This window comes from Rhyacophila brunnea, unplaced genomic scaffold (assembly GCF_057557595.1).
Source record: "Rhyacophila brunnea isolate RB1 unplaced genomic scaffold, BYU_Rbru_1.0 scaffold_14, whole genome shotgun sequence".
Taxonomy (NCBI): domain Eukaryota; kingdom Metazoa; phylum Arthropoda; class Insecta; order Trichoptera; family Rhyacophilidae; genus Rhyacophila; species Rhyacophila brunnea.
Window position 1 is genome coordinate 20,002,501 of NW_028232796.1, and position 14,717 is coordinate 20,017,217.

The 14,717-nt window shown below is 29.8% G+C and overlaps 1 protein-coding gene across 1 annotated transcript in view; it reads left to right on the plus strand.

Annotated features, from left to right (window-relative positions):
* The window catches only part of kn (EBF transcription factor knot), a 225,956-nt gene that overhangs the window by 60,539 nt on the left and 150,700 nt on the right, over positions 1 to 14,717 (plus strand). Inside the window, exon 6 of the mRNA XM_085942363.1 lies at positions 13,563 to 13,636. Within this exon, the coding sequence (XP_085798489.1) occupies positions 13,563 to 13,636 (74 nt within the window). The remainder of the gene's footprint in view (positions 1 to 13,562; positions 13,637 to 14,717) is intronic.

Here is a 14,717-nt window from a genome sequence, read left to right on the forward strand (position 1 = left end):
TCTAGGCTCAGGAAAGGCCCGGCGTGGCGATTCGACCAGATAAGTGATATAAACACACATCACAAATTCACTCTAATAGTAAAAAAAAAGACTTTTTTTTTCGATAATGTTATTATTTAAAATTATGTGGTTGTACCATACAATTTTTAATTGTGTATCGATACTCGACAACTCCATAATTATTCAAATGGAAGTATTAAACTATAGTTAAATACTACAAAAAAAATACTAAATATACACATTAATTTTACCGCGTACACCATTTGGAAAACGCTACTGTAGAGTATCACACCGTCTCTATATTTAGCGATAGGTAGGGGGGCCCGCCAAAAATCCTAGCCTGGGGGCTCGCTTCAGGATGTGGGGGCCATGGTAGAGATAATGCTATAGGTACGTGAAATTTTGAACCGTTTGATATAAAGTCAAAAGCAGTATTCAATTTATTTCAGTATAAAAATCGTAAAAAAAGTATTGTTTTTCGTGTTTTTTTCATGGAAACGGTAGTAATTCTAAGCAAAAAGACAGTATAAAGAGAATCATAAGTAAAAACACAGTATCGATTGAAAATATACTGGTTTTTGCTTATACCATAAATCAAAAGATTCATTCATATTATTGAAAAACTTCTTAACCTTATCACTACCAGTTAGGGAATCCAATCCCGAGCCAAAATTCTGATCCCGGGATTTTGGGATTACAATTTGACAATCCCGGGATTGGCATTTTTTCCATTGTTAATATAAAAATTTTATATTTACAAATAACATTGATACAATCGGTCAAAAATAAATCTAGTATAATTTATACTATTTAAGACATCATTGTTAATATTGTATACGTTCAATCTTGGAAATACACAAGTTTAATGGAGTAAATAATATTTTAATATAAATAATAATGTGAACTTAATATGAAATTGCTGTCTCTGATCGTAAAGACATAATGAATGGATTAGCGAGATTTAAAATAGTAAAGCAAATAATCATGGTGTACTTACTTATGGCCTTTCCGCTTCATAAATCTAATTAGTCAGCCAAATATGAAATTGCCGTAAAACGTATGATATCATGGTAGAATTACTTTGTTAAAAGTGCGAAGCATTGTTTTTTTCCAATCTTTCTCATTTTTAATAATTCATGTGAAAAAATAATATGAATAGGCAACCTACACATGGATATAAATCAAACTTTATTCAAACTCAGTTTATTTCTAATGTAGTTATTTTTTATAAAAAGTATTTTTTCTGTTTTATTTTTGCTTTTATTTTATTTTCCATAAAAATTGATAAAAAAATCAATCTCGAAATCCCGGGATTATGTTTATCAATCCCAGGATTCATAGGTATCGAAAATAGTTCGGGATCCCGAGATTGGAATCCCTACTGCCAGCCAATTTTTACTAGGTAGACACTTGTAGGCCAGCTATTTTAGGAATAAAATAAATTCTATAAAAAATATGAAATAGAAACGGAATGATAAATATTTGTGAAAACTTATCAACACAGCATGTTTATCAAGTTTATCGTGAATATTTTCACACTAAAATGATTAATATTGTATAGAAAATATACACAGAATGTTTATTCAGAGGTTATGACGTTTACAAGAACCCATGAATATATTTGTCCGTGGCCTGACGCGACATACATGCTTTGGCGAGTTAATTCGTCCGTGGCACGGATCAAGGAAAAGTTGAAAAACGTGAATGTCTCATTATTTCAAAATGTGACTTTAGAAAATAGCTTATGGAGGCAGTATAGTACATCCAGTTTAACAGATTGGTGGAATATTATAGATTTCTTATTACAATATTTTTAATATTTATATAATTAACAATCAGCTAAAAATGGTGGATATATGTATAAATAAATATGATTTCAAATACATGATGATGTATGATTTAATTCTAACTAAAGCATATCACTGCAAAACATCACAATATATGATTTAAAATTCCCATATCTATACCCCTCATATTTACACTTGTTCTTAGCGCGATTCTAAATTTATCCCGACCTAGATTTCTATGGAACAGCCAAGCCCTTAGACGTCCAGACCGTCTGCACTATTTTGCGATAAAGGGATTGTGCATTATCAAACCGGAGTCGACACGTGGCTGTCGAATTGTGTTTGGACAGTGATAGGTCTCATAGATATGCATGCAAATATTATTACACCCCTTCGCCAATATGAGGTCATTAGTCGAATAAAGTCAAAGTCACAGAACATTTAAAACAACAAAAACCTCACTGTATAATATACAGTTTATATTATAAATTAACATAAACAATTTGATTAAAAAACATAACTCAGTTATTGTAATATAATAAAATGCATATTTTCAATTTAGAATAATGTAACAATCATTATAAATAATATTATACTGTCATATTTCGTTTCTTGCATATTAGATAAATATTATCTAAATATAACGTTATAAAACTGTAACAACTTCAATTTTTATTTATTTGGTACACCAATATTATGTAAAATAAATAATGTAACATAATTTTAGTCAAACTTAAAACATATGACATGTTATACAATATTATTTCACTTCATATGGGGTATCTGTTTAGTTATAATAAAAATAAAATCAAATTTACATCTAACACAAATAGGCTTTCCAAACCAAACCCGCCCCGCACCACATTCGGTCATAATCGAGCGTACCACGAGGCACTAAGTTTGATGTGTAGCATCTGTAGAGTTTTTTTATGCCTGGTAATGTCTCAGGAGCAGTTAGGGAAACTGAGGTCGCCACGCTATCAAGTGAGCTTTGACTGAGTTTACTGATTTTACTCCAATGCAAATTGCCGGGGAGAGAAAAGACACAAGGAAATTAAAAAAAAAAGGAATTTTATAAATATTACAAAAAAACGAAGTTAATACGGACAGCAAAAATTATGTGAAGAGATCTTCACGCCTGTAGTAAGACGTCGCATTTTTTTAAAATGCAAGATAATTTGCCTTTGTGGCGACCAGGTTGGACGGCCCAGCAACTGGTTGGACCGATTCCAGTAACTCTTCCCTCTCGGAGCACATTTTCAGATATTCCCAGAGGATATGGTTTGCATCCTGTTTTTCTTCGCCACATGGACATGTCGGTCGAATAACAAGTCCAAACTCAAAGAGCTTGGCAGCGAACCCACCATGGCCTGTCAAAAGTTGACTGGTGTGATGATCAAGAGTCAACATGGTTATCTCTAATCGCCATTTATTATCCGAAAAGAACAAATATGTGTGCCGGCTATTGGTAGATTCATTCTACTTTCGCTGCCAGGTCTTCGACGCCGCATATAGCAATGACATATTAAATGGACGACTCACTTCATACCCGGTGCGCACGAGAAATTGTGCATCAAAGTCATTCACAGATGTATAGGTAGATGTCACGTGACCATTGACGTATCCGTTTCCATTATGCGATACAAGCTTCGAGAATTTATAGTAATATAACCTTTATTGTAATGGCGTATTAGTGTCATGACTCATTGCGTTAGAAACAGATTCTCGGTTACTTACGACTTCTCGTAGATTATACGCCAGTGAGCTCAGCGAATCACAGGCGACTGACTGTCCAATGGTTCCTGTCATTCAATTGCATTGAATAAACATTCATCAATATCTTAAAATGGCATTTTATAAATAATAAATAATACTAACACATGCAAAGTGATATCCCATCTTTCTTGGAGTGTTTAGTAGATGTTTTTACAATTTTTAACTAGGCACATTGGCATTTTGTAACACAATAATAACGGTGGAGTCGAAACCTGACAGTCAGAAATTTTGTATGGGCAGACCCAGCGGTGTCGCCAGACCGCTTGCAAGCAGAATGTTCATTTGAGCGTAGGATACCGATATTAAAATATGAATTTCGCCATCCGGCAGATCCGACACAAAGTGAGTGTCATTTTATTTTCTAGATGCTTCGTCCAATTGGCATATAGCATCAAAAGTCGTATTATCCGCTTCAACTAGGTTTCTTTTTCAGCAACAAGCCGAATCCAATTATAATTTTTACCTACTGAATGGATGAGTAAGCTTATTCCTTGTAAACATTATTACAGTATTCAGTATTTGAATGTATCGGCCATCATTGGCACGGAATGTCTATGGGGCACAGGCAAGCCATGAGTAAAAAAAACTAAGTATTTTTTACACTATTACATAATATTATAATATATAACAATTTATGTAGTAAATGCTCGATTGTCATCCATTTGTAAATTTACTTTTATAGAGATGTCTGAAACTTATTTATTTTTCATAGTGTCGATTGGTTATTTTAAATATTATGTATTAGGTATATAGAATTTATTACCATTGCAATCCAATTTACAGATATCACTAGTTTGTTGTGTTATTCTAATATTGCTATTTATTTATATATGAATGAAAGAATAAATTAATTTGCTCAATTTGTGATATCTATGTTATATGTTAGTTTAGTAAACTTTAAACAGTTGCGTAGCTGTGTTTAATCTGAATAATCCATTGTAAAAATGATTGAGGCAAAATTAGTAATAACTTTCTCTGAAATATTTTTTGCCAAGTTTTTTATTATCATGTCCGCGTATGATTTAAAATCCTTTGAAAATGAAGTTACGGACAACTCCGCAAGATCACGCGGCATGTAATATGTAGGTATACTTGGCGCCACCAAAAAGGTGGGAAAACACATTGGCTACTAATTTGATTTGCTGGAGACGGTTGAAGCAGCATACACAATTATTTGAAGGGCAGTGGTAACCAAAACAAATAGTATTTTTATTTTTAGTAATATTATTTTTACATTTTTTTCCAGTACCCTTCAATCGTTGTAATTCAAAAAGTTTATGATAATACATTTTCTGAATAAATAAATGTCCGAGGTCTGTTGCGACCTCTTGCTGTTTGCTTGTAAATAACAGTTTATTTGTTGCACTAATGGTGAAAATTTAATAATTATATACCAATTAATTTATTTGTTTAATCAGATGTTGGCGAAGATTTTGTTAACATTGTTACTGTCTACCATTGCTCTGAACATTAGTAGACAAACTGTCTTTGAAATTTTTAAATCTGACGTACATCAATAAACTGTTATTTTATGCTAATTGGGCTTGACTTGAAAGTTTAATAAGTATGTGTTCTTTTCTATGTTATATCCATTATTGGAAGTTAATGATATTTTTTTACTATATTTTCCCTGTTTGACGTTACTCTATACAAGCATAGACAATGAAATCAAACCAATTTATGAGATTCTTGAAACAGATTATTCTTCTTCTGGCAATATATTGCTAATTGAATATCTTCCTGTGCATACTAATATATAGAAATGTTGAATTATAAAGTTATAATAAAGCTTTTTAGTTTAAAATTCATGAAACGATTCTTTAATCCTTTACTTATATTTGATTTTTATAAAATCAGTATGTTTTTTTCAATATGAAACATTAATTACAATGATCTTTATGCTAATCTTAATGACAAACGTATTCATGCATCAATGATGCATGAAAATAATCAAATACTTAAAACTTTCCAACTATTCAGAAAATTCAAAAAAAATCACAAAAATGTTAAATTTTTACTTATTATGGTGACTGTAGGTTTATCGACTAAGAAACTCTACAGAATTGTACTTTTAATATCAATAAATAACACAATTTAGGAAATACCTACATAATAGAATTTAACATATTATATATTATATACCTAGGTTCGATTATGTTGAAAAGTAAACAAATTCCATTTATGGTTTAGAATAGGGTAGTAATAATTCATATCTACGAGAGTTATATTAATTTACTATTATTTTTATGATTAAGTTTATTGAACATTATATAATTTAGAAAAACACTTTCTGAGAGAGTATATTATTATCACCAATAGAAAAAATCTTTTTTGAAAAAAGTAAGCCAACCGGCCGGGAATCGAACCCTGCATCTCCACGGGTAAACGCCCCAATCGTCGCATTTATCTAATATGCTACGGTGTGACATACTAAAAGCGACAAATTTTAACTATTGGTCATTTTACCTACTCATCAACGGTCTTCGAAATCAAGCTACTTTGGCAATCGATTTTTGTTTCTTAAATCAAAGTAGGTAATTATTTACTATTACTTTTGATTAGTAACCGACGTCGTGGAATTTCTCCAATATTATTATGGTATTAAAATGACCAGTTAAAATTTGGCGCTATTAGTATGTCACACCGTAGCATATTGGATAAATGCGACGATTGGGGATTTACCCGTGGAGATGCAGGGTTCAATTCCCGGCCGGTTGACTTACTTTTTTCAAAAAAAAAATTCTATTGGTGATAATATACTCTCTCAGAAAGTGTTTTTCTAAATTATATAGTGTTCAATAATCAAAATGATATATTCTTAAATATTGTGAATTATTCGTTTGAATAAAAGAAACAGTTAATTATGATTAAGTTTACATTATCAAAAAAATAATTAAATCGAGTCGTTGTCTTAACACAAGCAACCATTTATTTATAGCTACGACATAACGTCGTTGAAACTAGAAAATTGTGTAACTCCAAAAACACTACTTTACAGGAGAGACAAAAAACATTATGGTTTCCTATACAAATGTATGGTTTTGGAGTGAAATCATCCATGATTTAACAATGATACAATTTTTCTGGAATTACAAAATTTGCAAGACGGATAGATATTATCAACGGCCACTAGATGGCATTCAAAGTCAATTTTCGATTAAAACGGAGTTACACAATTTTCTAGTTTCAACGACGATAAGTAAGATTTTTAGAGTCATTATAAAATGTAACAAGTATTTCTTGGCGGCCCTCGTAGTCCAATGTATAAGACGCTCGCCTATCACCGGGAGTTGCGAGTTTGATCTCGGTGAGGTCATAATATATTTATGTCATTCTGTCAAAGCATGTGTGTATTTGATTGATTGTCTTATATTGTTAAATACACTACTGTTATTGGGCCACTTGGCCAATGTAGTGTTAAAAATAATATGTATGTATGTATTATTTTTATCTAGTTGAAGAAATAATTGAATCTAATAAAGCCATTGATAAAATAAATAAATAATAATTATACAATGTTATAATAATTATTTTAATATATCTATATAATAATGTAACGGAAATCAGTTCAAAAATATAAACACCACAACAAAACAGACATCATTTTGATTTTTAAATTTAATAATAAAGATAAACGTTGCATTTTTCATGCGGATAATAAATAAATATAAATAAATAATAATTATACAATGTTATAATAATTATTTTAATATATCTATATAATAATGTAACGGAAATCAGTTCAAAAATATAAACACCACAACAAAACAGACATCATTTTGATTTTTAAATTTAATAATAAAGATAAACGTTGCATTTTTCATGCGGAATATTTTCCCAGTAAACTTATCACGTAAAAAGTGACGCGAGAGAAAATTCCCATTTGAATTTCAAATAATAAATATCCGTGGCAATACAGCGCACACAATTCGTCGTGATATAAAGATAATAGGTCTTCCGTCTTCTACGAGGCAGGCAGATAAAGAGTGTCTCAGCACTATGCAGAGCTTTCGTAGCGGGTAGTAGCTATATCTCGTAGCGAGCGTAGCAACGTAGCACCTACCCCAGGCAGTCTAAAGTGTTTCTCTTGTAAATCACCGTTGCTAACTTAGTTTCTCCCGCTTATGTCTCTGCTTGGCAATTTTTCTTCGTCTCTTATTCGCCTTCATGTAGCTTCTTGCAGCGTGGGTAATTTGTTTGATACTTCTTCTTGTAGAAAATTGGGTTTAACTTTTATTTCGTACAAAGCTGAGTGAAAATTGCTTAAAGAATCAGCGGATATTCGATTTAGAGTGTTATTCAATTTCTGTCATACGCGTTGGGAAATTTTGTACGCGTCCTTAAATGTGATAAGTTTTCTTTATACAAAAAATGAGGATTTATGATTTCGTATGTAACTACTGTAAGATACATAGATATCATACGCAAATTAAACATTCTTCTTCTTGAAGCGGACAAAACTAGTCCTGAATAATATTAAATTAAATGGAGGTAGTACTAAAAATTGTATTTTATTTTATTAATTCGATCCATTTTCATTGAGAATTGAAAGTTAACACAATAAAATAAATTTATATTCCGTGTTAAAGATTTTACTGGGAATAATTGACAGCGATACGTAAAGTTAAAATAGGCATCTGTATATATTAAAATTTATAGTTTATAACGAGAAATAACGTTTTATAAAATTTATACCAAACTATATGTGATCATGGTAATAAAAACCATAAGCTTATGTAAAACGGCATGTTTAAAAAAACTTTTGATGGTGGATAATTCCCATGAGATTTATATGGGTCACCCTTTTGCTTCATATCAAATCGGTTGTCTTTACTTACAATAGCTCATCATGTCTAACGTATTTTTAGTTATTTTATTAAATAACACGTCTCTTGTAGAATGCTTTAAATAGACATTTAAAAAACACTTAAAAAGCGAAAACTTTTTAATAACTGTGCAAATCATGTGTACACATACTTACATGTAATGCATTTTTTACGATATTTTATATGCATTATTTGATATATGCATATTATAATATAAAAAGTAAAACATTTGAATGTTAACGCCAGTTATATAAGTATAATCTGAAGATACCAAAATTCAAAAGTCACTAGAATTTATTTATATAGAAGAGTATAATGCCATTATCAATTAGAATTAAATTTTATTTTTGACTAAGTACCATCAATTATTGATCGTTTAATATTATTAATGATATATATTTTAAAAATATTTTTATTAAAAAAATCCGGTTTTAAAGTTAATAATGTATATTTTAAAAAGAAGCGACGCCAGTATAACTAACATGTGCATCCAAAATCTACCCTTAACTATTCAAATGTAGCACCCTCCAATTCATGTTATTTTTAAATAAGCCACATGTAACTACAGTATGAAACATATTGCTCCTTCTTTCGGCCACTAAGTCTCCTAGAATCCCTGACTATCTCTCGATACAAAAGATAGTAAGCCATTCCATTACATATTCAATTAAGCAGGAAAAAATCTATCATAAGGATTACCTTTAATAAGGGCCATAATCCCTCTTCAGTGGGGGGATATTCTGTCGTATCGTACTGACGTTTTGTTTGGACAAAATGGTAAAATAACGAATGCTTACTTGAGAATTACCGATATAACATGGGATTAGATTATTTATTTATGTTACACGAAATATTTTCCAAATGTCTACGCCTTGATTAGTTATTATTAAAATAAAATAAGTTTTTTTAAAATAAATTATAATAGTATAAATCAGGGGTTTTTAACCTTTCTGTTTGAGTGCATTTGCAATGAAATATTGATAAACTAATATATTATAATATACTTGTGAAATACCTCTGAAATGAGTAGGATATCTTTTATCATATCTTTTACTACCTGGGTGAGTACTTAGTCTAGTTTAGTTTAGTCTCGTAAGACTATCAATTTTTTTTAAATGATGTATTTTCAACAGTAAAAATTCAAAAATAACATAAATCTACTCTATGTTCACATAAAAATTAAATTTTTTGTATTACAAAAATATTTAACAATATTGCAAGAATATTTATGTAAGTATTAATATTTGATAATATATTAATGGTTGCATAAATGCTACGAACAAAATTTTATATTTAAATGGAAATATGGAGAAAAACATACCTAAATTCCATTCTATTTTTCTCATAAATATTGAAACACTATGATAAAAAGTAATATTAATTATAACATATTTCATAATATAATTAATATAAACAGATTTATAATGCACTTTTTCACATTTTAAGCATTGTGTATATTGTATACTTACCTGCATATGACATGAATATAATTTACGTAGTGCTTTAAGATGTTGTAAAAAAACACAAGTTTTAAAAATATATTTTTCTGAAAAGGTTCATAACTACTATAAATAAATTGGAAAAAAATATTTAAATTAAATCATGATTTGTTACTTATTCAAAATATTATTAACAACAAAAATTAATAATAGTAACAACACCTCATAAACACATTTTTCTGATACTTAAATCGTAAAATAAAACTAGTGATTTTGGACATAATGTATGCAATACCAGTTTTATTCGATTTGCAAACAGTACAAAAGGGGATCGCATTGTGATAGCAAAAAAGATAATGACCTTCTCATATGCACCCTTTTAAATAGCACTGTCCTAATTTGAATTTCATGTAAGGATTATAACTACCGAATGGTTATGTAGCTATCTGCTGAATAACGTATATTTGATTGCTCATTCTTTAATTCTTCCCTAGTAATCAAGTTTTTATTTCATTTATTTGGTATAACATGCTATTTGACAACAAAATTGCAGATATAACTCTGCTACCTCTATCTATCGATTAGTATTTAAAAACTTTGCTTTGTATCACGTCATATATGGAAACGAAGAGTTTTTTACTTAGGGAATCACCGTGGCTGTTATTTGTACTCTATAATGTTCACTCTACTCTTCTGCAACATCTTTTTGGCTACGCTTCTAGGCGCTGTTGTCTATTAAATGAGAGGAGCTTGTTAGTTTATAATGGAAGTGCGGTTTTAAATGGGTGGAGCATGTTAGTTCACAATTTTAACACGTAGCCAAGAAGATGTTGCTAATGAGTAGTTATATATGTTTTACCATTTATGTATTAAGAACATTCTCCGGAAGAAGTTTAGAACGTACGTTAGAATGGATGAATATAATTAATAGTATCATACTATGATACCCTAAGTATAAAATAATATAACACAATTGAAAAAATTCCTAGCAATATATTATTATGGAAATATCTTACATATTTTACGTAATGCATTATGTAAATACATATATTATGTCAAATATAGATCGCGAAATATTCCAAAACTATGTGAAAAAAGCGGAGAGCAATGAAAAGTTTAACAATATGCATTTTATTTATTCACGTACGTCGGTATGAATTATTTATTAATAGATTGATTAAGTTCACCCTGTTGAGCGGCTGTTCCTGAAGACATAGATTCCAGGTTATTTTATTAAACAAAAATTAAATGAATACTTTTGATTTCCGATTACTTTTTTCCGACAAAAGAATATTGTACGTAATGAGTATATATTTAATGCGCAAATACAAACCAATAGAAGTATCAAAGTTGTCTTATAATTTATTATAATATACACTATACATACTATATACATATACAAAATTTGTCGCATTTAAGTACGGTGCCTTTAAAATCGTGGTCAATGTGCACGGGCGTGAAACCCAAGAGATGTAGGTTCGATTCCTGCGGGGTGTCTTACTTTTTTCAAAAAGATTTTTTCTATTGGTTATACTCAATGACATTATTAATGGACAACGCACTCAATACAGTAGCTAGCAATTAAATTCACGCACAGCAACATTCGCACATGTAGACGTCACGCAATTTTCATTATGCGATATCACGCATCGGGAATTTATAGCAATATTACCTTTATTGTAATGCCGTTAGAATAGTATTTCTAGTGTCAATGTTCATTTGAACGAACCCTTTCGAACCGAACCGTTCGGCAGACTCGACTAAAAGCATCGGGAATTTATAGCAATATCACCTTTATTGTAATGGCGTTAGAACAGATTATGCCATTCGGCAGACCCGACAAAAAAGTGAGTGTCATTTTTATTCCCAGATGATTTGTCCATATTAATGTCATTGGTTATACTACATTTTCTCGGAAGTGTTTTCAAAATTATGTATGTACAATATTATGAATATTTTTTCGATTTGGACAACCTCCCCCCCAACCAATTATCTGTGTGCCTTTATCAATGCACTGATCAACAATCGCATCACCTGTTAACACTCGTCAACTCGTCTTAATCGTCCCGCAATAGTCCGAGTTGACTTAAACGCATTTCGCAGTCTCGTGGCCGCTTTACGAGTTTCCACAGCGTCCCAGAGTGGCGAATTTCCCGACCATTTAATGACCTGTGCAAAGCGTAATTACATTTTACGAGTTACACCTGGGTAGTAGTAGTTGTGGTGGGGGGAACACGTGGAACCCAGACGAAGGTTAAACGTCTCGGCTGAGACGGATCTCTTTTTACTGTCGTCATCTTATTCAATGAGAGAGTTTTAAGGCTATATACTTTAGAGTTGGAGTAGGACTTTGTTTGACATGTTTACCATAATCAACTAGATTTTAGATGTAATGGTAATACGTTCAGGGATAAGTATTATTTAAACATCCAATAGTTTAATCGTTCTCTCTTCCACTTACTTTAGAGTATAGATAGACGTCCTTTTAATTTTTTTAAGACCAATTCTTCCTAGGACAACTACAACCCTATATAAGTATGTCCAAAGATATTGGTAATATAATATTATGTATATTTAAAGATGGCCGTTTTATGATACAAGATGTTAACCAGAATATGAGGTTCTTTAAAAAAAATGTGCTTGTGATCTAGCGTGTCGATATTCACTTTAAATTGATCGTTAAACTGTCTGGTTATCATGCGAAATGTCAAGTTTATTCTTATTCCAGGCACTGCAATCATTTATTATGTAAGTTATAGTCTCCAGTGGGTCTATTCTATACTTATCGAACACTAAATTGATAAATAGTATCAAACTTAGGGTAGGTTTGTATCAAAATATTAGCACTTATTGTAACAATTACACGAAGCTGGTTTTTATTGTTGCAATACGGGCGATATTTTAACAGCAGCAAGATATGTGCTGTTAAAATATAGCACTTATTGCAACAATAAAAACCAACTTCGTGTAATTGTTACAATAAGTGCTAATATTTTGATACAAACCTACCCTAAGTTTGATAATATTTATCACTTTATCACTTTAGCGGTCGATAAGCATAGAATAGACCCACTGAAAACAATTTCAATATTCTCACGAGCAAGAATTAAAATTCTATCTTTATTGGGTAACCTCAATTGATATACTATTTTTATGAAATATTTAATTATATTTATAGATTTTTTTAATTAACTACCAACGTAATAATTTAAATAATCTTACGTACTAATTTATAATATATGTATAAACATATTTTTATAGAACATACCTACATAATTTTGAAAAACACTTCTGAGAAAATATATTATAACCAATAGAAAAAATCTTTTTGAAAAAAGTAAAACACCCAGCAGAAATATTTTCTCAGAAGTGTTTTTCAAAATTATTTATGGTCAATAATTAGAATAGTACATTACAAAATCTTGTGAATTATTCTCTGAATAAAAGAAATAGTTATTTAATATTTTTTATGATTCAAAATATCGTCTACTATATCATAAATAAAAAAGTTGTTTTTATAATATATATATATATATATTGAACACCATGTTTTATACCATTTTATTCCCATGATTTTTAAAAAAATAACAAAAACTCGTTTACAATTTTTTAATCTTATAATATATATAATATCAAAAGAACCACATATATTATTATACTATTCAATTGTTGTATCATCAATCAATAATCATAAGATGGTATCATAATGACGTATTTTTCTTTTATGATTTCAGCCAATCATGTACGAGGGTCAGGATAAAAACCCGGAGATGTGCCGCGTCTTACTCACACATGAAGTTATGTGCAGGTAAATAATCTATCCATCTACTTTAAATTCTAAAATTCCTGTATCAAAAATCAATAGTGGTATCCACTTTTACATAATATTATTATATGAAAGAGAAGATAATTAAATTAAAGTTAAAAATTTCCCCTTACGGACAGAAAACAATTTCAATTGTGTGACTTCTGTTTAATTGAATTCTTATATTTATGTATTTTAATAAAACATTATAACTAAGTGCCGATTATTAAAATTTATAAAAATCTATAAATATTAAGTAGATACTAGGTTATATTTTAATATGATCTTATGAATAGAATATGAATTATTATATCGTAGTTTGTGGGTAATTATATTACACCTACTTCATGAGGTGATTAGACCATTTATTATAATAACAAATGTACATATACAATGACTACATGAACATTTTCATTATAAGATTTATAAAACCAGTGAATAATTTATATATAATGTACAAGTAGGTACTCTGATGGTAATGTTTTTGAGAGTTTTCAGTTTATACATTATACGTTGAGTTGTGTATGAAGATAGTTATTTTTCTGATAAAAAAATGATAGTAAATTTGGATATGTAATTACAGATAACCATTAAAATAATTGTTATTGCATTGTTTTACGATCACACCTAATCATAGCAATTTTATAATATTGTTTTTCTTTGGTTTAATTTATTGTACCGATATATGAAGCAAATAATATAATATCGAAAATATTCTCAAAGTAAAAGTAAATAGTTTAATTATTAAACACTTTTTTCATTTTGGATATAATTATGTACCTTTTGTCTGGAAAACTGCAAGTTCAAGTGCAAGAGTTGTCTTTAAGCTACACAAAAACAACAAAAATATATTATCAATCGGCTTATCATTTATAAACAGTAAATTGAAATAGATGCATATTATTGTATGGGTTGACTCGTATATTTTCTAGATTGTTTATTTACATTGGCGGGTTCTATTCCTGGAATAAATGAATAAGTAATAGTGATTTATTGAATATGCAAGCAAGGCTGGAGATATTCAGTTTTCATTGAAAATATAACATGGCCTGAATAAAATTTCAACGTTTTTTCTTCATGCGCC